At 32.7% G+C, this 26,795-nt stretch overlaps 2 protein-coding genes across 3 annotated transcripts; one reads left to right on the top strand and one right to left on the bottom strand.

Annotated features, from left to right (window-relative positions):
- The first annotated feature begins 5,565 nt into the window (after positions 1 to 5,565).
- Prosbeta1 (proteasome beta1 subunit) lies at positions 5,566 to 7,826 on the top strand. Its single transcript, XM_068772681.1, has 3 exons — positions 5,566 to 5,830; positions 6,773 to 6,907; positions 7,506 to 7,826. Exons 1-3 carry the CDS (start codon positions 5,566 to 5,568, stop codon positions 7,781 to 7,783), a joined length of 678 nt encoding a protein of 225 aa, XP_068628782.1. The 3' UTR covers positions 7,784 to 7,826.
- Positions 7,827 to 8,990: 1,164 nt separating this feature from the next.
- On the bottom strand, positions 8,991 to 26,732 carry MBD-R2. Of its 2 annotated transcripts, XM_068772497.1 has the most exons (17): positions 26,488 to 26,732; positions 25,852 to 26,084; positions 25,275 to 25,634; positions 23,817 to 23,952; positions 22,546 to 22,778; positions 22,019 to 22,471; positions 21,728 to 21,939; positions 21,016 to 21,618; positions 20,695 to 20,789; positions 18,774 to 19,095; positions 18,093 to 18,195; positions 17,045 to 17,842; positions 15,667 to 15,818; positions 14,482 to 14,693; positions 12,698 to 13,035; positions 11,387 to 11,527; positions 8,991 to 9,860 (listed from the first exon to the last, which is right to left on the bottom strand). In XM_068772497.1, the coding sequence occupies exons 2-17, from the start codon at positions 26,081 to 26,083 to the stop codon at positions 9,733 to 9,735; spliced, it is 4,518 nt and encodes a 1,505-aa protein (XP_068628598.1). In that variant the 5' UTR covers position 26,084; positions 26,488 to 26,732; the 3' UTR covers positions 8,991 to 9,732. The 2 variants fall into 2 exon arrangements, with proteins under 2 accessions (XP_068628598.1, XP_068628599.1); XM_068772498.1 differs by lacking the exon at positions 25,852 to 26,084 and having other exon boundaries at positions 8,992 to 9,860.
- Positions 26,733 to 26,795: the final 63 nt, after the last annotated feature.

Genomic DNA, 26,795 nt, shown 5'->3' with positions numbered 1-26,795 from the left:
ATTCTGAGATAGGATCTGTAATCCACCTTCAATCGCTGCGTAGTCTTCACTGCCATCCAACTTACAAATATTCACTACATGCTACATTCACACGCGTACAGTCTGGTACCTACGTGTGATAGATAGCGTGCAACTGGAATATTGAATCAGCAAATTTTGTTAAGTTCACGGACTGATGTAGCTGTAAACGCTCCTCGGGCTAACAGCAACTATATCTCAACCCCAGAAACAAAGCAGTGCATGGACAGACGAACTTGTTAAGGTCATCGGAAGAAGCTGGATGCAGCTTCCGACAAGTTCTATGGAAAATTTATGGAGTATTATATACCTTTTCAATTCTGATTAGATCTTATAGAGAAATCCCGAGCATAGGTAGGTAATCTTCTCTGCAACTCACCACGTTTCAGTGTCGAAGGTAATTATTGGTAACACGAATTAGTCGTAGACATATTAACTAAATTAATTAATAATACATATAATTATTAAATGAAGTTTTTGTGATAGAACCGAATACCCGACTCTTATCTACAAAACAAGTAATGACTAATACAGTCAAGACAGTACTTACTAGGCAAATAATATATGTCGTATGTTTAAAAACTCAATGAGTTGGACGGATAATTTGGCATGACATGAGTTTTTCATTGTACTACTTACGAATTAAAATATAATAATAGAGATTAGAATATCACAAAATTATTAAAACTGTTCGAAATCAGTGCTAAAACATGATCATTTATGTTTATATATTTTTTTGACCCGATACTCACTGCTGCCCAAAGGGCATTTACAGATTCCTTGCTAAGACCTCACTTAAGGTAGCGAAGCTCACACGCACTATGATTTCACCAGGTTAGAAGGCCGACAAGCTTCATCATACGCTCCATGGAGTGTGAAAAAACCTCAGCTTTAGCTGTCACTCGTCGATAATACCTGTTTAGTATTCCGACACAAAAGCACCCGTGAGGGCCGAACCTTGACTTGGTAGGTTGCTACTGCGCAAGCGCTGGGCTAAGCGTAAACGCTGAAAGTGGTAGAAGGAGCCCGCAATGCTTCTTGTATGATCGGGTATCTATTATGATCTCATGCATATGTATATGCATCAAGTATATCATCAAGTAGGCCATTAAAAGTTGTAAATAATTTGTTACGATGAATTTGTTAGAAAGAGTTGAATTTATAAAAAGCTAAGAATGCGTTTACATTTAATAAGTTCTCTTGATCTTAGATTGATAGTTCCGTTTACTCTACAACTTTGTTTCAAGTACATAAATATAAATTCCTGTCTGTTTTGTGACTTATGTGTTTCTCGAACAACATCATCACTGTTATCATTTCAGCCGTTGGACATTCACTTCAGGACATAAGCCTCCCCCAGAGATTACCAATAGGATCGGTAGAAAGCACCATCGATTACAGCGACTGCTATAGAACCCTAAGACCCTAGCAGCTGTCTATTCTGCACGCTTTGTAACTTGCATGTTACCGCTTCAAATTGCCGATCCGTTCGGTCAGGTAGATAGGTTACTTTAATGAGTCTATGCATCTCCTGATTCCAGATTCGATGTCGTAGAGAAATTTCGAACCTAGCCCTCTTAGTTACTCGTTGAACGACTGTGAGGTTTTCGATTAGGTCCGAAGTGAGCAATCTCTTTTGAGTGCAAATAATAAATTTTATGAGGTGGCATCTATCTTGGCTACTTGTAAAAAAAAAACTTCGGAATGTTCACGTACAGGCAGCGAAAATATACAGAGAAGCTACGGGCAGATGATAATAACGAACGTCGCGAGGTCACTTAGGGTGAACTGAACATCCAACGGAAACTGGCGCTCGTGACAAAAGCGATTGTCGAATGGCGACTTAAAATACTTTGTAATGTTGAAAAAAAATATCAACATCTGGCCATTGTCTAGGTTCGCGGGGGAGTCGTAGGAATAAAATAAATATAGGACAAAGCGTTACCACCGCACGCGTCATTATTCAAGTGCGATTGACAGCCACTTCCATAGGTCGGGGTTGCGCGCGAGCTCAATAATACGCCTACTTACTGCCGCGACGCGGCGCTATACGTGCAATGATGCGTTTTGATACTTGCAAAAATTATTATGGTATCAATTACTCTGGTACCTTAGGCCGAAGAGTAAGTCGAAACAAAATTGGGTGTACGCATGTACGTGTACGTATAATACAATAAGGTCCCATAAGATATGTGAAACTTTCTTTTTTTATTTTGAAATCGAAACTAAAAAGTATATTGTTCAATAAATCATATTAAAGAGTTTTTACTTAATTGAATTGTGTAGAAATTGTTAAGTTGACTCATTTACATGTTTGATAATGAATAAATTTATCAAACATCGTTAAATTTAATTTATAAAGAGCAGTTGTTGAGTTTTTGGAAAGCTATTCTCAGCGAACCAGCATTTCAAGCTGGTGGGGCTGGTGGTAACTTCTTAATTTACACCGACCTTATTGCTAAATAAAAAAAAATCGACGATTCGGAATTGCATGTATGTACCTGCTAAATTAAAGATATGTTAAATTTCAACAGCTGGATTAGGTTAACTTGGTAATTATCGCGTCAAATAAGATGCCGGGTACTTTACCGCTTATTTAAACAAGCTAATCGCTGCAGTAGCAGATTCGTTTTTCAATATGTCTAACGTCCTAGTACCATCATTGGACGACGATTAACATACTATTTAATTTTTATTTTAATCGACACGATCTAAGACATACTTGGTGTTCATATATATTAGGGCGTAACAAAATCGATGGATCAAACTTGGCTCAGCGGTTGGACCTCAATACCTCTCCATTTCCTCCACCCCGTGTATGTTCAGCAATTTTCAATAGTTCCGCTGATATTTTAAAATGAGTTTTTTGCTTAAATACCCTTTAAAGAATTTAAAGGTACAATATAGCTGTTAGGCTCAAACTAGCTGAATATACTAGGACAACTGTCTCGTGCCTTCAGTATAAAATTTTAAATAACATTAAGATGTATGATTATTAAACACAATAAAATATTTACATTAAATTTGAGAAGTTGTAGAATAAAGAAATCATAAAACCTACAACTAGTTCAAAAATTGTAATAACACCGTACTCTCAAAAAATGTAATAAACAGGTAATAAATAGTAAGAAAAAAAAACAAATAAATAAAAATTAATAAATAACTACTTTTTAAACAATATAGTGATTATTTGTTTTAAAAAGCTTTACGGTAAGCTAGATATATTTTTTGCAGGTCACATTATTGTACAAATGTTAATTGATTTATATAAAAATTACAATAAAACCTGTCCTTTTGTACACTTTAATTAGTAAATGTTTTAAATCCTTTAAATGTTTTTACCCCAAGTATCAAAACGTAGTGAATTCTTTCATATCTAAAGATTTTTTAAGAAGCGTATGGATGTCCTGTCATCCCTTCACATTGAAAAGCGGTGGCGAATCGCAAAGTTCATGAATAAATATAAATTCGATATTCTTTTTGAATAAAAATGTCGAATAAAAAGGTGATTTATCAAAAACTTCTGTCCATTCATACAGAACGTTCTTTTATACTGTTTAAATAAACATCGTTTTTGGCATGACGTACAAAATGGCGCGTAACAAATTTAAACTTTTTTTAAATGGACACATTTGGAGGGACAAGAAGTTCTAATGAGTGGCGAACACCCACGCAACGATGATACAGCATTTTATTTCAGAATTCAATAATGTTTTTCGCAAAAGATAAATTTTGCAATTGGTATCCCTATTATGGTTAAGTTGATAGTCACTCACATAGTTTAACTAATTGCTATTTCATAACATTTATTTGCTAATTGTTATTCATTTAATTTATTTTCAGCTACAAGCGAATACGATCTTTGGTTATGGATATAGATTTTAATAAGTGCCAGGAAGTTCTTATGAAATCAACCGATTCTCAATAATGGGAACTTTGAACGGAAATATCTAGGTTTTGATGGTAACAATCGATTTCATATTTTGAAATTAGTTATTCATATAGTCTAAAGTCATATCATTTGTTATAATATTATTCTGTTGGTAACTAAGAAAATAGCGAAAAATTGCGTTTTTAATACGAGTTTTATTGTGGAAGGTGCGCTGCAGAAACTGCTTAATGGATCAATAATGTGTAGATCAACCAACTAATCCGCGCCAGACACCACATAGGTACCAGAACGTGGTTTTGGTCCCAGCCTTATGCTAGAAAATTATAATCTTTAAAACGAGCTCGTAGACGATAGGAGATGCAAGTCGATATTTTATCTTTTAGAACTGAAAGCAGTAGAGAAAGGGGATTCGACAGAGTCGGCATAAACCTGTTAGCAGCTTTGAGAGTTAATAACAATGAAATAATCTTAATTATATTGATTCTAATCGAAAGTTAAAAATAAATAAAAAGCGGATGCGGTTTTTTAATTCCGCAATTCATTAAAAGCTAATATCATATATACAACATATATCACAGCAAATACGCCAGCGCTGCCTAGCGTTATTCGATACAATAATGATAGGAAACTGAAAAGTATCGTGACTTACAATGAACCACAGATACTTTGTGACAAACATTCATCATAATTGTCATGGCTTTCATTTAAAAATCGGTATTAAGTTTTGCAAATTATATATCATCTATTATAAAAATAGAGAGTTTTCGATGAAATTTTAACATTTAGAGTTTTTTAATATGCTGTATTTAATAAATCAATACTTTAATCTTTAGTGATGAATACTTAAGTACCAATATAATTTAGTAGTGAATACTACTATTTCAAGGAGTAATTAACGGTACGGGGGAGGATGGTACCGTTAGAATCGGCAAAAAATTAATTTCTCAGTCGTGATGGTGCAGTAGTCAAGTGAGTATCGTGCGGTCACCGTCGAGGCATTTTTTAAGAATTCTTACGTATACTCTCATTCACAACTTTGTTCACATTGCGGTATTCAGCGGATAAGTGTTGGGCCAAAATGTAAAATTAATTGGTCTCTGGGTGTTATGATAATAAAATATTAAAATAAAAAAGATTAAAAAGATCATTATTCCCTTTAGTTTTTTTTACATAAAATTACTTTTTAAATGTATTTTTAAACTGTGCAAAATACCACAATATTTTCACATATAGTTTCATTTATTGTTAATTCTTTTCGGTAACTCACGTTTTTACATCGTAAAATGAAAAAATAAGTGAACCTACTAATAATGTAAGTGATACTATTTAATATTTTTTTTACTTTTAAAATTAGTCATCTTTAGTAAATTTTGTAATTAAAATTTATTTTCATTATATATTTCTTTATTATCTTTATGGGCATGATTAAAAAATATTATTAAGTGTATCCGATCTAGCAATACTAAAACTTTTGTCGTTGACAGTGACAGCGTTTTACCGAAATTAAACCAATCGTGACTTTCAAGTTTACTGATTTAACAAAACATTCTAATTCTTAAAAACAATTGTAAGTACTGTCTAAGTTTAATATTATTAGATTTTAGACTTATTATTTTAAGGATAACTATTATATCCTTTTGTATTATTTCAGTGAAATGGCGGCATCGGTTATAAACACTTACGCGGACCCTTGCATTCCCGAATGGATGAACGCACCACACAGTACAGGCACCTCAATTATGGCCTGCGAATTTGATGGTGGCGTTGTCATAGGTGCAGATTCTCGCACGACAACCGGCGCTTATATTGCTAACAGAGTTACAGACAAGCTTACCAAGATCACTGATCATATATACTGCTGCCGTTCGGGATCTGCTGCCGATACACAAGCCATAGCGGACATAGTGACCTACCACCTCAGTAAGTGCAGTATTTGCAAAGTTCGACTTTTTATTTTATAAATCTTTAATTTGTATAAAATAATGCCAAACCTGTAAGTTCCCGACTATAAAAGTTACAACTTTTGAATTACAGTTTACCTTAATTATTTAGACCGATTAGTAATTTCGTCCTATTAATGTACATGCTAACTTATAAATCATCATCAAGCTGAAATTTTGTGTTGGATCAAATATCTGTGACCCCAGAAAATTACAACCAGCTCTTTATTACAAGATTTTAAAGTAATGTGATTGACCAATAAAAATAAATACACTTTGCACAAATTCTTTGTTTTGCACAAACTTCTCAAATTTTATTTTTAATTCCACATGAATAGATACATTAAAATTACATCATAATTTTAAGCTTTGATATCTCAAATATTATAATGGTAACTTGAGAAATGAAAAATGCCACTATAATGACATTTTTCAGATTTATGTTATGGTAGACATATCTACCATATCATCTAGATTATAGCATGGGCCTTGTCCGTAATAAATGTGCATGCTTGGTATTAGCAATGAATAGTTATAAAATTTATTTGTTCCTTATTTCAATTTTTATTTCCTAGTTTTGGATGGAATACAAGAGTAGGGTGTAATTAAAAATTCACTTAATTTATTAAGTAAATTAATGTTATACACCTTGATGTTATTTGTATTATTATAACTGCAAATTTTAACTTTTCTGATATAACCTGTTTTTGAAAGCTTCATGTCTTGTCAAACAATTATTATTTTAGTGTAATTTCTCTGATCACAGAGAAATACTTTTATTTTATTTTCTGTAATTGGCTTTTGAAATATATAAGGAAATATTTAATTTCTTATTGTAAAGTATTTTGATCATTGCACCATAATGTTTGTTTGTTTGGATCTTAAAGCATAAATAGTTTCTAATATACTAAATTTTTTGTAGACTTCCATAAAATGGAGTTGGGTGAGCCACCCCTAGTGCAAACAGCTGCTGCTATCTTCCGTGAACTGTGTTATAACTACCGTGATTCATTGGTGGCTGGTATACTAGTCGCTGGCTGGGATAAGAAGAAAGGAGGTAAGTTGGTAATTCATTTTATTGGGCTAATGAAACATCTTATCTCAAGATGTTAAGCATGGGATTAGTCTCTCAGGGAGCACTCATAGTACGATCCAACTTAATATATCCAACATTAAAATAATGTGCAACCAGTCTCAGCAAACCTTTGTAATGATTGGTTGTCTTATAGAGTGCACATGAGCACAAAGAAACATAATATGGGTCATTGTACCACTACGCTATAGACCTGCAACATTTTGAATGCATTGAATTACTTTCTGTCCCATAAACACTTAGTCTATCTAGGCATGTACTGTCACCATATAAACTCACTCTATAGACAATCTTGCATACAAAAACACATGCTGGACATGGCCATCTTCTTTAGGTTTCCAATAAGACAGTTTGGAAACAGCCTGCATCTAGTGTCTTCAGACTTCACTGAGATTTTTTTTTCTTTGACTTGTTTGTTCAATACAATAAAAAAAATTCACATAAAATTTGGTATATCATATATTACTCACATAATATTTTTAAAAAATAAATCGATTTCTTGTAATTATACATAAAGAAATGGGATTTTTAAATTAAAAATGAAAATGTTCTTCAATTTCAGGCCAAATCTACTGTGTCCCAATTGGTGGTATGGTGCAACGACAAGCTGTATCAATTGGTGGCTCAGGATCATCATATGTCTATGGTTATGTGGATGCCAATTTTAAGCCAAACATGAGCAAAGATGAAGCTGTAAAATTTGTTACTGACACACTAACATTGGCCATGCTTCGTGATGGCTCATCAGGTGGTGTAGTCCGCTTGGGTGTTATTACTGAGGCCGGTGTTGAGCGTTCGGTTATTCTTGGTGATAAATTGCCTAAATTCTATGAAGGTTAAGGTTTACTATACATACCATAATATAATAAATTTTCATAAACTATGTATTTGTTTTATTTAACAATTTCCAAGATTCTCAGAGTAGTTATGCTCATAGCAACCAATAAAGGAATCTGCAAACTAGTAAATTTTGTGATGTAGAAAAATACTAACTTTAATTGAATTGTTAATACTCCGTAGAACTGACCATCAGTTAAATTAAAAAAAACTTATACAGCATTTTTGTGAACCAAAGGATTTTTTTAAGTCAATACCACAAAAGACAGATAAACCATAAGGATAATGGAGAAACTCAACCTGAAAAACAGATGCTTGGATGCCGCAAACTGCAATTAGACTAAAAATCCACAGAGTAGTGGTAGTGGTGCTTATGACAAATAATGCTTTTGCACTTTCTCTAAATATGTTATTTCTGGTAATGTACTAATTATATTCACAAATATAGTCAGCATACATGAATAACGCTTTTACCATAAAGAAAGCCATCCACATAAAGAACCTGCCATAAACTGGCTCTCCAAAACCCTACTCCGGTTGTCGCGACCCTGGCTAAGTCTGGTGGCAGGGATCTTAACTAGTCATGATCTTTTTAACATCTGTTTATGTGTAATGATCAGTCCTCTGTACATAGCACACATGTAAGAGCAGACTCCTTCTTACTTCAGTGTAGGAGGACAGCATCCTAAATATCAAGAGTCTGCTGGGAATTCTTGAGGAGTTAGGTTAACTGTTTGGGTAATGTTGCTTGGTTGCAGAAGAGATAATGTTCTACTGTTTTATTGATCTTGTTTAATCCAGTCTATTTTAGAATTAAGAAACAACTCTGAAACGGACAACTAAATCTTTAATTTATTAAAATTTTCAATACAATATAGGTGAAGTTTATATTGTACACATATATTCAGATAAATATGTATTTAAAAATGTTTACATGCTTTTATAACAGATTAAAGAAAGTAAATAAACGAATTATGCTCTTTATAACGATTTCTTTTAAATATTTGCATTATATAATTTAAATTAAACATGTTTATGCCTTGGATATTAAAACTAATTCTTGAAATGTAACACGCTTTATTTTTAATAACATTTTTTAAATAGAGCATTGTATTAAAAACAAATAAATTTGCTTTTCAGTTACAGTATTAACTAAAAACAGATCAAATAGATTTGATGGAGGAACTTGATTACAAGCTGAAGACAATATTACTGCTTGGATATCAAACAGCTGCGTTATAGCTTAACAAAAGCTAGTGAAACATCATAAATTCCATTTACATAATATTTCAGTTGTAAACAATTAATTTCATCTAAAAAGACACCTCCATTTTTTTATAGAGGTAACACATAGCCTCTAATTCTAGTACATTTTAAAGTACTTTTCCGATAGCCGGAGAAAAATCCTTTAAGTGAAGGTTGTTATTGTTTTATTAATAATTAAATTATTGTTAAAACAAATCAATTTCTATAAATAATTATTAAAACTAAATTTCACTGTTAACTTAATATCGTTCACCCAACACGAAATAGACAGTTTGAGTTAGTTACCCGCCGAAATAAAAAAAAAATAATTATAGCGACTTTAAGAACTGCTATCGGAAAAGTAAATAACTTTTCATTTATACATAATCCTCCCCTTGTGACTTCATTTCTACACCTAAAAACGTATGTTAAAACATAAATAATTTGTCGTCATTTGTATTTGTGTACATATGTCATTGTTTATTTTTGAAATATTCCTAGTGTTAGTAGCATTGTAGTTTTGACAAGATACATAATATTTTTTTTTATTATTGTTAGTTAAAAAGCTCATTACTAAGTTGATTATGGTGAACCGTATTGAAGAAACAAATTACAACTTTAATATACTAACTACTGCAGGCTTAGATGAAACTCACAAACAGTGTAAGGTTAATATAATTTTTAATCTGTTGAATAAGTTAAAAAAATTAGGTTATGACGCCAAGCTCTTCCATGGTGTCTAGATCGCGCATTAGCATTTGAATCGTCTGCTTGGTTCTTGGGAAATAATCCGCAGTTTCGTCGTCTTCGAATGACGGGTCCTGCGATTCTAGCTCTGTAAAATAATATTATTATTTAATCTCATTACAAATTTTTACATTTTTTCTTATTGTACAATCACTGAGTCGACAGACTTAGTATCTTATGAATAGTCAATCTAAAGAAATATTATTTCATTTTAAACCTTATAACCTGAAATAAATAAATAAAGTTGATACATTTATGATAATACCATTTGTACTTCGCCAGATCGAAGTACAAATGGTATTATGAAAAACCGGTATATTCAAAATAGATGTCAGGAACGATTTATTTATCGACATTGCAAATGCAAGTAACATTATTTTTTTTCTATATAGTATTAGGAGACATAAAATGAATAAAATCAGTAAAGTTATTCTCAAAATCTAATTTGACCAAGAAAAATAGGTATTGATTTTATATATATGGATAGGGTGCAAGATTTTAAAGTTAGTTGGTAGCCCTGGAAAAAAGTTTAAGATTAGAAAAAATGGCGCGTTAATCGTTACAAGACATTTTAATTGCATGGCAAGTCTGAGAATTTCGATGTACATACGTCATAGTTATTCCGAGGTAATTAACAAAGTTGAAGGCACCTTAGTATTTCAGGAATTATTCTAATTATATAAAGGATTAATTACCTGGGAACCGCTGATTGAATGAAATAATGAAATTTTGATACTAAAATAAAAGATTCTCATTTTCAATTTAAAGTAACTTTAACATACTTTGTACTTTGAAAAGTTATTGGGTAGTTGCAGCTCAATAGAAAGATAAATATTGTAAACGGATTTGTTAATTTTTTATGGTTTAATGGTCCGTGGCTTTAAGGCCTCAACGGCGAAATGTTCTGCACGTTATACGGCCCGTAAATTAGTTTGATTCTAATAATAATTATAAAGTCTTTTTCGGACTTACATATAACATACAATAATTTTCACTCAATACTACACTTATATAAACTAACTAGCTGATCCCGCAAACGTTGTTTTGCAAAAAAAAATTGATATTTTAATTTACAAATAAAAAATAAGGGTTGATCGTAGAGGGGTGAAAATTTATGGTTGTATGTATTCTTGTATGCTGTATCATAAAAAAATAAAAAGAAAAAATTTCGTTAAAAAAATAAAAATAAATTTTTAAGTGTGAACAACCTTTATCACTTAGAGGTATAGAAAATAGATAGTAGCCGATTCTCAGACCTACTGAATACGCATATTAAATTTAGTAAAAATCAGTCAAGCCGTTTCAGAGGAGTTCAAGTTCGAACACCGTGACACGAGAATTTTATATATTAGAAGATTAAATTCAATTTTATCCACATATTTGGTGCCTCCTCCAACCTACTCCATTTTACTCTATTTCTGGTCACTCTGCTCCATGTTAATCCTGATTTTTTAATGTGAGAACATTTAGAGCTGCAACGTATATTTTTGATTTTCTGTGACTATTTTTGGACGTTTCCTTTGTTGTTGGAGGGTCGTGGTCTCTACCCCCCATGGGGACCGGTCGGCTTGAGGGAGAAGTTTGAATAAAAATAAAATATATAGGTGTACTGACCAGCAACCTGTGCCTCTATGGAGTCGAGTCGTGCATCAACAAGCGCTTGACAGCGCTGGATGTGAAGCAGCAAACGTTCTCGGCAGGCGCTGTTCTCTATCGCGGCTTCAGGCTGCGGCACCCGCACCGACGCTGCTTGCTCTAAAACGAATTCAAAAGTTTTTATTTAACATCATCAGCATATCAGCCAAACGCCACAATGACCGGCTTCGCGCTGCTTTGCCAGCTTTGCCCAGCGTCTTCCGGCGACCTGAACCATATCGTTGAACCACCTAGTGGGGGAGCTCTACCAGCATTGCGTCTACCGGCTCGTAGTCACGTACGAACTATATGACCCTCGGACTGCCATTTCAGACAAACAATTGTACCAGCTACGTGGGTGATCTTTGTTCTTCTACGTATTTCATTCCTGATTCAATCTTGCGGCGAAGCTTTAAACATAGCCCTCTCTACGTTGCTAGTTGACTGACACTGAGCCTCCTTATAAGGCCCGTAAGTAACTGTATCGGATCCGTACATCATCAGGCAACACACACTGGTCAAATTGAGACTAACACTTGTACAGGTGATAAGTCTCTTATATCTGAGAAGATTAGATAAAAGCACTAAGCGGAACGTCCAAATTATTCTGTTTCAAGTTTTATACTGAAAGGAGAGCATTTAAAAATACATATTTTATTTTAATGAACGCTCTAGCATGTGGTATTATGTAAAATACGTTCTTAGCTGATCTCTACTCAAAAGAAATATTTCTACCTAACTTCAAAACTCTAAGTTGTATCATTCTACAGATATTGCGTTGAGGTAATTCATAGACAGAAAACTCTTCCCATACACGATGATTAAAAATTGATGTAAAATCTCTAAATGATTGTTGTTCATTTACTGTCAATTAGTGCTTGGTATATCCTATCAAAAATTCAATTGTTTCTGATATAATAAATAAGGTAACAATATAGTAAATAAAAACGTTTTCAAAATTCTGATTACTATATATTACAATCAATGAAGGCAGAAGTTGGAAAGTAAAATAATGTAACATATTTCAGAGTGATAAATAGGTGTAAAAACTTTAAATCATTTTGCTGATAAAAGCTAAAAAATAATAATAATTTATCTAATGCACACAATGATACTACAATTAATTTTCTAATTAATGTCGATATGAAACACTAATAATAAATATATACATTATTTTTAATGAAAAATATAAAACATTACATGCGTCGAAAATTGAATTTTAAAGCTTTTACACCTATATCCAATAACACTGTAATATATAGAATGATAGATAGATGATTTTTTATGTACCTTGTACACATTTGGCCAATCTCTCCAGCTCGGACGTACTAATGGGCAACTCTAAAGAGGCTCCACCAGGGCTTGATAATAACCCACTCAGCAGGGTCTGAGATCCGTGAGGTATTTCCCTCTGAAACCTCTCATCGTTTTCCTCTGACGAAGTCGTTCGTACGTCCATCGGTATATCTTTAATTTCATCTGTTTTCACTGGCATATTCTCTTTGTCCATGTTATTGATTATGATATTTAAATCCGAGTAATCAGAGTTCAATTTTTCTTGTGTCATACTCAACTCCGTATTCTCCCAATCCTTCGCCCACAAGTATAACTTTGGGTGGTCTTTTTTGCTAAAAAAAATTATAATAATTATTATTATATTATCACGTATAATAATGATGATAATTTATTTGTTGAAACATATATAAATAGTTATCAGTTACAATCACGGTAATAATGCAGTATTTACCACTACAACGTACAAATATATTAGTTGATTTATAATTTTAACGTTTGCATCACATAGAATTGACCTGCCTGTGAACATACATGCCCGCTGGTGCCTAGGCTTCGGATTTGCACAAAACGAATTAGGCAACATTACATCGAATTATCTTAAAGACATAGTTTAAAATCGCTTGTTCTGGATGTACTACAGACCACAAGACCATGAATAATAACATGTGATTCGTCATTAAAAAAATCGTTCATGACTAGAGATGGGTACCTCGCGAGCTAAAGACAAGAAAGACTTTTGACTTTTGATTAGATCTTTGCAAAAGATGTAATCAATCTCTAGCTCCCATGTGTTTAAATTATATCTCTATACCTTTATACATAAGAATCAATTTTCGTGATAAGTTACGGCTTGTTCAGAGTTAGAGAGAAAGAGAGGGGCTTATATAGCAATTTACACGTAACAGAGAGAGACTGATAGCTATTGCATGTTTGTATTAAAAATGTCAACTACGGATTCTGAACATCGCACACGCAGGCGTTTAGCTTTTTTGTGCTTTATGACAAAGACATTAATAGGAAGCAAATACAATCAAAAAAGCTCATTAAATTGCCATTATTTTCAAGATCCCTTTAATTGAATTTCACAATATTTATTCCGACTTTACTAAGTTCTAAGTCTGAGTTAAAAGAGCCGAAGATATAACGAATATATTCTTAGTCTTCGTTGCCTTATTGTCTCTACCATTATTTTCTCTCATCTCATCATTTTTCATCAAGCGCAGTACGACCTGAGCCGAGTTAAAGATATAAAAGAGTGATATATATCCCAAGATCAAAAAGAAATAAATCACTCTTTCCTTCTTATATTATTATATATTCTCATCTCTATTCCTGACACCGACAGGCGCCGTGTTGCACCCTTCACGGCCAACGAAAGGTTAAGCCCATAATGCACCCATCGATAATATTTGAACTGTGCAATACATGTGGATTCATTTCAATCAAAAAAAATGTAACATTTCAGAGTGATCACTATATTTTTTGATTAAATGTGAAATGATTATGCTTATTTTGTGATCGAAAATATTAACAGATGCAACTGTTAAAGAACTATATAAATTTGTAGCGCTAGCGTATATATATAGCGTATTGTAGCGATAGTGTCAAAAAAAATTAATGAAGTCCAAGTTAAGATGTGACCAAGCAAAACAGGAATATATTTTCATATAAATAGATATACTGAAAACATTCTACAAACATAAATGATAAACTGCTTTCGAAAGGGTTAAACAATATTTATAGTAAATAATTATGAAAAATGACGTTAAATCACTCACGTTGCGACGTAGTACTTAACCCTCAGGGCATGCAAGGTGTCTTGAACGCGAAGCAAGTTGCCAGACAGCTCGTGTGAGCGTCGTAAAGCCTCGCAGGGTTTAGACCCAGGTAGGAGACCTTCATACATACGGTCTTGGTCATGGACGAAACGTTTAGACCTTCGACCCCGACGAGGATTCAAGCATATGCTACACGTATATTTTTCTGGAACCTGAAATAAACGTAAAATTCTGTAAAAACTATTTGAAAATATAACTGTGCATATAACTCTTCTTTGCGCTCTGCCCTATGTGAGTGTGCGTCGAACGTAGGTTTTTTTTTGTAATTTATTAGCTCGCGAATTCCGGATTCCCAAGCTCTGTGTCCAAAAAGCTGTTAAAGCCAGAAATGCTAACAGTGCCTGGCAACAATCGAATATAATGTGCCGGTAGCGCAACAGACGTTGTACAAGTAACACGTGTTCTCCGTCAGACCATTTCCGAATTTACTTCTAATAATCAATATCAGAAGGAAGCCTGACATGCCGATGATAGTGAAGAATCATTTTCATAAACTTAATCTTTTTTTATTTATATGTTTAAACCAATAGTGATCTAAAATAATAAATAAAAATATAAATAAAAATTAGTACATGTACTGTGTCATGTGACGCATACATAGTTACTACAGCTCACGGCAGGTTTATTGATTATTGGTGTATAAGTATAAGCCAAGCTAGAAGCTACACATAATTGTTAACCAGCCAACCCGGTCTTAACGGCAAGCTTTGAGTGAAGAGAGAACAACCGTCTTGTTTGAAACACAATTAAAGCCACCGCTGTTCAAATGAAGCCAAAACGTGGGTTCTGGTGTGCCGCGCGACTGTAGGAACCCTATAAGGTATTATTTCTACGGGTATGGTAATGGCCTCAATCTTGTCAATACAAGCATTTCGTATGAAACACTCATGCTGTTTACTTCACATATCTGTATTTCATTTGTTACCATAGATAATATCTGTACTCTCTACTCCTAAAATAGTTATAATTTTTAAGCAGTAAACATAACAACTGATCTATGTTAAATACATGTAAACATACAAGGCAATATAGGGCTCTGATGACCCAGATCAGTGGAACAGGATATAAAATAACGAATATAGGCCACGCGCAAAGATGAGTTAAACTATACTGATATAATCATACCTCAGACTCCTTTTGAATGTTGTGACAAAGTGCATGCTGCCAACAAAGGCATAGTTCACACTGAACCATCAATCCGTCTTCCTCGCGGTACCCGCAATGACAGTTAATGATTTCCTCGCGTTTCATCTGAACTATTTTAATACGCTCTCCAGCTGAAAACATTTTGCAAATATTAAGAAAGCAAAACGTTCAAGTTGGGCCCAAATTTAAAACGTTCTCAGAAAGAATATACATCAAATTGTTAAAATAAGCGTAATTAATTGTTTTAAGTTTTTTGAATTCCTGTATTTCATTATATTAACTATCTCCCACACTTTTCGGTCTTTTTTACTCTTGTAAGTTATAGGTGTATCTTGTTGTTTATACGTCAAAAAAGGAGGAGAAGATAAACTATTTTTCTAAATAATTTGCATCGTTTTTTTAAAGGCACGTATTTTCGTAAAGACGTACCTAAGAGAACACAATTGTTTTTGTTATTAGAAAAATTAAATTACATTGTTTCTACTTATTTTATAAATAATAAAAAAGAATAAAATATAATCTTATATTATGTTTTCAGTAAACTTAAACATCAGACCACGGTGCCTTTACTAAAAAAATATTTGTATAGACCAACTATATGCTCCTGCATATTATCTACACTCATAGGTATAATATAACAAAGTCAGTCATTCTAATGCACAACGTATTTAAAGTAATACACTCATTATAGTGATGCGCACACAATTAAACTTAACGGTGCTACCGAAACAGCTGTACCGCGCCTTAGGTATACGCACGCGGCCAAAAGGGGAATATCGGCTGCTCCGTTCTGTCAACCCTACGCCAACGTTCGAAGCAACGGCGCTTCGCTCTTAATTCCTTAGCCCTCACTCCTTACCTGACTTTCCTAAGACGCAGCAAGCGATTCTAGTAGCACTACAATACTATAACTACGATGACAATAAAAATTAGTAAATATCCAAAGTTAAAATAAACTCCATTACGTTGACCAACGAAGTAGCTGACATAGCGGATCGGCAAATTGAAGTGGCAAAGGTCAAAAGGCACACATCCAACCGGTCCTATTGGAAATTTATCAAAGAATCACTTGTTCGAGTGATAAACGCCTTAGAGCTCAGATCAATCCATCATAAGTTGTATAAAGATTTTCTTAATTTGAATTTTATGAGGAGACTTATCTAACAGATGTCCTGCAGTTGAAACGATGGCGATTATTATTCTGGGACGGCTTGATATTTAAAGAGTAGTTAAAATAGATTACGTTTATAAAAGAAATCATTATTTGTGACTTGTCAAATGAAATGTCATACCAAGCAAACGGAATAAATCGGAGAACTAAGAGTAAAATTGTTTATTTTAAAAAGCCCAAACTTACTCTCAGTGTACGTATACATTGAGTCCTTCTGGTCGTCATTAGACTCTGAAGATGCCGCTGCGTTTACTGAGACCTTGTTGTCCATGGTTTTTGAATCAGGTGTCCCGGAACCAGGAAAACTTGACATTGTCTCCACATCAGAGTTCATTGTCAACCATTCGTCGTCCTCACTAGTTGGTTTCTTTCTAAACGTTGGAAAACCTTTGCCAAATTTCTTTTTTATTTCTAGATAAGGTTTTGTAACTGTATGCGTAGATATAGCAGTTTCAAAATCTAACACTTCTACAGTAGATACATTAACTGGTCGGTCAGGATCTAGTTCTTCTATTTTTTCATTCAAATCCTTTTCTGGTCTCCTCACTGGCAGTAGAACTTTCGGTCTCTTCACTGGTTTATTTACAAGAACATTGCGAAGTTTTGGCGAATCTTGAACCTTTGGTGTGTTGTCTACATCATGCGTCGGTGAAAGCGGTATATCTACTTTCAGTTCAGAATCAAGTTCTTTCATATCTATTTTTGGTTCTTCAATACGTTTTGGAGGTCTTGGTATTTTAACCTTGATGATTTTACTAACAGCTTCATGTTTCATCTTTTTGATTTCTTCCTTTGTTGGTCTTGTCCTAGCATAAGCTAAGTCTAGAACTTTCGGCGTAGCACCTAGCATTTTACGAAGCTCTCTGTGATAATGTTTGATATGCATTTTCAATAAAGTGTTGTTTCTAAAGTTCTTAACACATCCCTCAGCCGGACATCGCAGTAGATTTTCAATGACCTGAACCTTTAATGCTCCAACAAATACTGAAAAAATATATTTCCAAAATAAAATGACTGCCGCGGCCCAAAGTTATTCAAATTCTGTCAAAAAAAACGTCGCAATTAACAGTTCAAATAAAATTTAGTTATCCTAACGGTGCATTATTGATTTTTGTTGCCTGTTTTAATAATATAATATAAAACATCAGGAAATTATAAAAAATACAATTTGTTGATCATTTACATAATTTGTTTGGAAATAAATAGCAAGAGAATGCAAATAATATATTGATACCATATCCATCTTCTACAGCAGAATCTGCATTTGATAATTCATCTGTGGAGTCGAAAATTGTATCACTGCTCGTTCCAGGTAATTCCTCGGTGATTAGATTACGCTGCAAACGGTAATGCTTTTAATAAAAAAAAAACTTTGACTATATCAATAACTCTATTTCTCTTTTTGTTCAACCTTTAGTAATGTCTTTAAAGATTAAAATCTTCAATACGCATGCTATAATCACACTTTGTAAACAATACTTTTTATTTAATACAACAAATATCAATTTTCAATGACTCAAATGATGAATACGAAAATTGGTCAGAAATGTGATTAGAAATTATATATATATATATATATATATATATATATATACACACGTGTATGAACATTTAAACACACGGACCTAAACTCTTGCATATTTTTTAATTGTTGCGATCGCAGGCCGCGGGTTTGATTCCCGGGATAAAATATTATATAATTCAATCTTTGTGCATTAATTATATAGGACTGCCACTGCTCGAAAACAAGTTTCCACAGGATGGACAGCAGCACCCTCTGCGTCCAAGCATCACGATTATCTAATATCCCCCTCGTAGATATAATTGGAGAGAAGACTGTCACGCAGAGAACGTCTATAGGTGGAAACCAAGTAATGATCTATCAATAACAAATGTTACTGGTTTTAATATTTACCATCTTACGAATCTTGTTAACCGCTCCCCATCTTCTTTTCTTCTCTTTTGTTTTCACAACACCTTTTATCCTTTTCAGACCTAACTTTCTCCGTTCTCCTAACTTCCTCCTTACAAGCGGTGAAGAACTATTTAGTACAGGTGATAATGGTACAACTGGTTCTTCAGTACCAGTATGTGTGATCCAGCCCATACGCCTTGCAAGTTTTAGATGTACACCAAAATCAAGTAGTGCATTCTCGTAAAGTTTTAAATTTTCCTTTGCATCATTATCGAGATAGCTTCGCATGTCTGTTTTGTTATGAAATCTTCGGTTATCAGGACTAAAATTAAATGAAAAACAAATTTTCTTTATGAAGATTTGTATAGCAAAAATCTAACTTATTAGAAACCCTAAGACTTTAGATCTAAACTATATAGCATTGTATCTGATATTTTCTTCTTATTTTCAGCCAATTTATATGACCACTATAAAGCAAGATCTCCTCCAAAGATGACTGATCTTGCGCTGCCAGCATCCAACGACTTCCCTTGATCTAAACTATATCGTCGGTCCATCTACTGGGTAGGGCTCCCGCTCGTGTTCGCCTCTCTAGAACCTTTCGACCCCAAAAGCAATCGGTTGCAGAAGTGAGTGCCACGCCCACTGCTACTTCAACCAAATATAATTCCTTTCATTCAGAAATTTTTAGAGCTTATTATTTAATGTTTAAGGAAAGCTTACAGACATATATGATTATTTATCAATTATAAACAAAAATTACTAACATACTTCCACCTATAAATAATATATAAAAGTTAATATTAAAAAACAATACAAGATTTGAAAATATTAGTATATTGTATTTAATAAAAAATATAAAGTGTATGAAAATAAACGTTATATATTGTAAATTAATGTTAAGTATAAAGTAACACAACAAAAAATTAATATAACAACTTGCAATTGAGGGTGCCTCGGAAAAATAAATAACAATACTTCAAAAAATTCGTTATAATGTAACTAATGAAAAGCTTTATTTTAAATATTTAATGAAATCAGGCGTTACCTCGCGGAAGTCCATCCTATGTAAGAAAAGGACCAATATTTAGCCACTTCCGCACATGCAGTGGTAGTCGTGCAATGAAATGCACCGCCCGTCAGCCCGCTGATAAATGCGTATGCGGCAAACAATGCGAATCACACAACCGTCACCACCAAATTACTCAACACGTGTTTCACTCCTCCACGGGGCATCTTCAGGAGTTATGTTACACCGATTAGTGCCAAACACAGACTCTGTGTTTGGCACTAATCGGCGGGCGGTGCATTTCATTGCACGACTACCACTGCATGTGCGGAAGTGGCTAAATATTCGTCCTTTTCTTGCATTTTAAAGCAATCCGGATGGTTTGTCGCGGTATTGACACAGGCCTTTTATTATTTTATTCATGTCGTCTCATTGACACATGATAAATACAAGAAGCCTCAATTCATATATAATATTAAAATAATCGATAATTCAAAGGCCTATTTGAATAGATATTTTTAACTTTTGACATTTTTTTAACATTACTGTTCTGACAGTAATAACCTCATCACACGATTCAAAGGACGTTGAAAATTTAGTATTTAACTAATTTAAATTAAAGTGATCGGATTTCTTATAAAATTTGATGATTAAACAATCTATGTTATCGTTATTATGTATAATTTAGTAATTATGTAATAGTGCAACAATACGTTAAATTGCAATTATTAAAAGTGACAATTTATTAAAAGTTTCATGCATTCATTGTAAGCATCTTGATGGACATAGCAAAGAGCAGTTAATTATCTAAATAACCTACAGACTGTATTATTAGTCATTTGTACTATTGATGTAAATAAACAAACGTACAAAATAATCTAGAGAATAGTTAATAAAACCACAAATACTTACCTAATTAGAACTACATCCCATTTTCCTGCAGAATTTCCTAAGCAACGTCGTACCATATGTTTTGTCCAGCCTTCCGGTAACCTTTTATCTTCCACCTGAAAAAATCAAATTCAAATTGAGTGATTTGCAAACATGTCACAAGCATATCTTATGTACACCAAATTTGTTACTACATTATGTATAATGTAAATGCTTGAACCACAACATATTGAGAAGTAACATTTAATATTTTAATTTCCTTCAATATTCTAATTTAAACATGAATCAAACAACAAACTAAATAAAAAAAAATATGTAATGTAATAGACATAATGCACCAACCTGAACACTGCGCCTTGGTAAAGGAGACTTATTATTTGAATCACTTTTCACTTCATTTTCTATTTCACTAACTGTTCCCACTGGTTGACCATTTACCCATCTGCAACACCATTCTCCGGGCAATAAGAAGCTTTCTGGCATCTCTTGGTTAGGTTGTGGACTGGTCAGTACTTCAGTCTTTAATAACATTTGTTTCTTCATCTCTTCCACTTGACGTTTCATCTCTTCCAACTCACTTTTAACTTTCTCCACCTGCTTCTTAACTTTTTTCTCTTGTAATAATCTTAGCTTTTTACTTTTCTTCAATTTGGACGCATTTCTTTTACTTTTTCCTTCGTTGTTTTTTGTTTTCGTCGTTTCTGGCTGTTCAGTCAATATAGATTCTTCAATAACTTCTATAGTTCCTAAAATATCCTTTGGCTCTTCACTTTTTAAATTACTTTGTTCTTCAGGCAATGGTGCCTTTGGTGAATCTAATTTTTCTGCTTTGTTTATGCCATCCTCTAATTTAGTAATGACTTCTTTAATCCTATCAATTACTTCTTCATGTTTCCGGTCATCTGTAGCTTCAAAGTTCTCAAGTTTTGCCTCTTCATCTAAAACCTGTGTTTATAAATTTCTTTCTAATTGAAATATTATAAAGACTAATAAATAAAGAAGAGAGAAATATTGTGGTAAATAACATGACAATAAAATTAAAAAAAGCACTTACTAGATCAACACTGTTTTTAGAATCCGATGAAACCGATACTTCATTTAAATTTTTACTTAGCTCATCATTGTCACTCCTTTGTGAACAATCAACAATATCTTCAACTACCTTACAATCTACCTGTGTTGGAACTATTTCCCCACTGACTATTTCTTCTTGTTTTGTATCAACTTCTATCTTGGTTACTGTTCCTATAATAGATGCAACAGCATCTAAAAATGATGTAGTAATAATGTGAAATCATTTCAATGCTATTAAAGAATAAATGTTACAGAGGATATTTAAGATTACCTGGAATTTCAGTTTTTGTTTCAACATCATTTCCTAGTTTTATTTTCTTTCGCAAAGACCATGGTTTTCTTTGCTTGATAACTCTAGGTGCTGACACAACTGATTCTTTAGGCGACCTTTGCTTCTTTCTTTTCTTCTGTCCAATATTAAATATCTCTTTTATGTTCAACTTTCGTTTCTTTTCACGGCGTTCGCTTTTTGAACCTAAATAATCACGGGTTGGATCAAAGAGGTGAGTATGGAAAGCTGGTATTTGAGACATGTTCAACCCAGCTGATGCATTGCTAGGACCGGCCCCATAAGGAATAGGTGATGGATTAGCAGATGTAGATGATGAGGATGATGTTTCAAAGTTTAAAGGATCAAATCTGTCTGCGGTTTCTTTTAATTTATACATTCTGCTTATGGTACACTTCCACTGGAAACCATCATCAAATACAACCTCGTAAGAGCCTGCCGATAAAAAATAAAAAATAAATTCGCTTACTTTTATACAGACTATAAAATCGTAAAAATCTGCTACGAACCATTGCCCAAATCTTTATTAATTGTAGCCATGAATCTCCTATTATCTCTCCATCGCGCTAAACATCTTTCTCCTACAGAAAACTTCAGTCTTGATTTCTCCTCTGGTTTAACATCTTCTTTGACAACATCGGGTTCAACTTTTACAGGCTCTACAGGCAAATGCTCTGGTGACTGAGAGAAGTTACTCAATGGCCTCAGTCTAGGACTGCTTACATTGATCCACTCATCGTGCCTAAAAATAAGAGAACTTTTAATACGAATCCCGCATCAATACTTATATTTAACTTTATTATACTGTCGACCTTAAATCATGTTTATAGTTTCATTTATAGCAAAATAGTTTTTGCAATTTTTTATTTTTCAGAATACTTCACATTCACACTACTTAATTCAGTTTAATAAGAAATAATTTATTATTATTATATATATAATTTAGTAAAATGACAAATATCATTCAATTGTGAAAGGTCAATCTAAATTTTCATTCTTTGCTGTCTGTTAAAGTCAAGTTTTTGTTAAATAAAAGTTTATGTCCTCTCAATTTCAAAGTGTAAGTGGAAAGAAACAATTGCATTCAATTTTAATTTTGAATACCGAAAATATTAAACCACAATTTCTTAGTAGGAAATAAAAAAGTTTTAGAGAAAAAATATTTTCAGGGAAATACATGGAAAATTAAAATTAATTATTATTTTATTATATTGCAATGTTGTTTTAATAGATTATAAACCACCGCTTATTGTACAGTAAAAAAGTGTAGTATCTGAGAAATATGCCCAATAAGTCAGACAGTTCTCTGCATAGTAAAAGAACGTTGCAGCTAAGCATAAAAAGGCTCTCTATTCTATAAAGGTAACAAGTAAATAGGTTTTTGTAAATGCGAATAATAATAGTATGATTTTTTTTACGTAAGCAGGGATTATTTATGAACAAGAACACAAAAATAAAGATCTTGATCGAACACAACACACCATCTCCTTTTCTCCCAACTGTGATGAAGGTGCGGACTCATCCTCCACAATATCATTGATAACAATAAAATCTGCCTTAATTACCACTTTTATAGTACCTTCTATAGGTATGCCCATACACAATACAAACGAAATTTTGACAACATAATATTAATTATATAAATTGTCTATTTAATATTATACGCTTTGCATAGACTATCTCTATCATTGTGCATTAACTGTAAAGTGATACCTGTTAAGTTAATTCTAATACATTCCATCTACAACAAAATTTATTCTCAACTTCTTAACAAACTTACTTTTTGGACCCATTTTCATAATGTACCAATACTTCCATTTCATCATAATCCACTTCGAGAATTTTTGCTGGATACCAAAACTCACCAAAATCTTTTGCTTCAACTTTAGAACCAACTGATAAGGACATACTATTGCCTAAAATAATAAGGAAAATATAAGGCTTAATATATAAAATGAAACCAACCATTTAGTCCAAGAGCCTGTAAGTGCCAGACCTCTATTATTATACAGAAGATATTACATCTGTATGGGTAACATTACGTAATCGTCAGCGGCGCATCGAAAAGGGGAATCCCCCAGAAATAAAATTGTTCATTTACATCAATATAAATATGATGAGCAAAGTTCAATAAATTTACACACTTCTACTTCTGACTTCATGTTTTTACTACTTTGGGATTTACCGCCTTAGGAAGGATGTCACACATAAAATAATTTTGGCAGTACCACACCTAGCCAGACCTTACAATATGGTACCTGTCAAAGCCACTGCGAGTAAAAATTCATAATCCATTATTATTTGTACATATGAAACAAACATTGAGAAATTATCAGTATTTAGAAAATCACTTAAAGTCTGGATGCGCACACAAGTTCTTGGACTATCACTTAAACTTGAATTTAATAAAACCATGTTACAAGGTCACTGATAGTGTTTTTTTTTTTAATTTTTGTGTCAGAACTAGCATTCACAGGGCATGATGTCCATCCACAAGGTAACTAGGCAATAAGTTACCAGACAGCCCTGGATACAGGCCACTTCCCTGGTTGGAAGTGGCCTTTATCTTGTAGGGACTTTATGAGAGAGGCTTATGTTGACATAAACTGCGGGAGCAGTGGCTTTCCTATGATTAAAATTATGTGAGTTAAAGTTATATTAGGTAACAAAAAAATTCAATAGTCCATTATACTAAATACCATGAATGACATAATAGGACGTTCAAAAATGGAACACAAAATCAGCCCTATCTTTATTATTATAATGGATATCTCTCTTAATAGCATTAATAGATGGGAAATTTGTATGAAACAATGAAGTCATAGTGTGATCATGAATACACTAAATTTTTTATTTATTTATTTGTATTCACAGTATTTTGCTTGCAAATTGTTATTAAACAGGGTTTGAATAATAGAGTACATGTTTACCTAAAGTTAAAATATCTTACACAAAATGCTTTTGTTTCGAAAATATGCATGCCTATGAGTATTGTAAATATATCTATTAATAACTCAAAAAAATTGACAGAAACATTGTTGTAAGACTGTCTACAGAAGCCTCTTCCAACAAATCCTACCTAAAAATCAATTAGGGAGAACCATGTTCAACCATGGACATTATAGTAATGCAATGATAATAATTGTGACACATCCAAATATCTAATTCTTATCAATATATCACTTTAAAACTTATACTTTTAGTAAAAGAATTATTTTACACAAATCACTATTCTTACCCTTTTCTCCTGGACTAAACATTTGTTTGTCTAATTTATCTTCATTCTTAGACAAAATTTGTGATTCTGATTCACTCAATATGAGATCCATTACACTAGTTGCTACTGCCAATGGTTCTGGCTTTTCATCACATTCATTTATTTTTTCAATCTCTTCTACACTCTCTTCTTTTGATGTAGAGTCATTTTTATCACATTTTAGTTCTTGTATCTCTTTCTCCTGATCTTCTATAAATTTTTTAATTGCATCTACATTTTCTGACTCTGATTCTTTACTACTTGTTGATATATCATTGAGATTTTCACTAGTGTCCATTTTAGATGCCTTTATTTTCCAAGAAAATATAGATGGTACAGCATCTGAAAGGTTTATCCAGTTAAGCAGAAGAAAAATTTGACAACAAAAGAAATGTCATGCATTAACTACAAAATGCAAATTATGAAATAATAAGTGTAGCAGAAAGATAACCAATATGATATCCAACCATTCATTTAAATTCAGCAAATGTACCCATCTATTTATGTTGCAAAAATAGAACATAAAAACAATCTACTACTGACAAACTGCTGTATGTACCTGACTTTAAAACATATTTAGAGTCCTTGTAAACTTGAAAATCACTTTTACGAAAGTGTCGTGAACATACATATGATGTTGTGGCTACATTTATGTGTTTGTGTCGTGTTACAGTTAACCACTTGTCACATAATAATGCATCTTTGGGATACTTGTGGTATGTAACACCAATGTCCTCCTTTCTTGTTGAACATGACTGACAGTTCTCAATACAACACTTTTTAACTGCCATCCTATGTTTGGATAAACTTTTTAATAATATATTGTACACATTGATTTGCAATTATAAAATAAAATACACATCTGTAATTTTTCAATATAGTGTAAAGCAATATTTGTCGAAAACATGAAAAATTGTTATCAGACTAGAGCAAACGGCAAAGATATTCTATTAAAACTAAAATTAAGTGAAAACTAAACAAATCTACTTTTTTTTGTTGATAAAACTGCTATCCCAATAACAAAATTATTATCTATGTAACCTATAATTTCTTATGTTTAGAAGGTAATTATTTTGTAAGTATCTTTCTATGGTAAATATTTCTTTCTTTCGAATTATGGAAATGACAGAAGCATTTGTACCTTTTGTAACAAAAAAACAAATTTTAGTATAATAAAAATAGTATTAATTCATACCTGTTTTCGTTGAATTGAAGGTGATTAAATGGTATGGAATATCATACAATATAGCTAAATCCAATTGTTATTATTATTGAATAATAATAAACATTTTGTTTATAATACCTTATTAACCTAACGTACCATGGATAAAGTTTTCTTAGCCTTCAAAATCAGTTGACATGTACGTAGGCATTAAGCATTACAGTTTCTGCAAAAAGAAAATATTATTGTAATTGAATATCAACTTAAAATAATGTTGATTATACGAAGACGCAAGTAAAACTATTTGGATTGGCATACCACAGATTAAAATTTGTGGGCCA

Source organism: Battus philenor, unplaced genomic scaffold (assembly GCF_028537555.1).
Source record: "Battus philenor isolate CCGP_79_NKW_IND1 unplaced genomic scaffold, ilBatPhil1.0.hap1 SCAF_5, whole genome shotgun sequence".
NCBI classification, from domain to species: domain Eukaryota; kingdom Metazoa; phylum Arthropoda; class Insecta; order Lepidoptera; family Papilionidae; genus Battus; species Battus philenor.
Note: the sequence above shows the minus strand (reverse complement) of the source record. Positions and strands in the feature narration are given on the sequence as shown.

What these genes read in the sequence shown, in the direction of transcription:
- Prosbeta1 (XM_068772681.1), top strand. Translation starts at nt 5,566, where the DNA reads ATGGCGGCATCGGTTATAAACACTTACGCGGACCCTTGCATTCCCGAA. An exon ending in CATAGTGACCTACCACCTCA is followed by an intron (nt 5,831 to 6,772) that starts GTAAGTGCAGTA and finishes AATTTTTTGTAG; the next exon opens with ACTTCCATAAAATGGAGTTG. An exon ending in CTGGGATAAGAAGAAAGGAG is followed by an intron (nt 6,908 to 7,505) that starts GTAAGTTGGTAA and finishes CTTCAATTTCAG; the next exon opens with GCCAAATCTACTGTGTCCCA.
- MBD-R2 (XM_068772497.1), bottom strand. Translation starts at nt 26,083, where the DNA reads ATGGCAGTTAAAAAGTGTTGTATTGAGAACTGTCAGTCATGTTCAACA. An exon ending in TATGAAAATGGGTCCAAAAA is followed by an intron (nt 22,779 to 23,816) that starts GTAAGTTTGTTA and finishes TCTTATTTTTAG; the next exon opens with GCACGATGAGTGGATCAATG. An exon ending in TGGGATGTAGTTCTAATTAG is followed by an intron (nt 19,096 to 20,694) that starts GTAAGTATTTGT and finishes ATTTAATTTTAG; the next exon opens with TCCTGATAACCGAAGATTTC.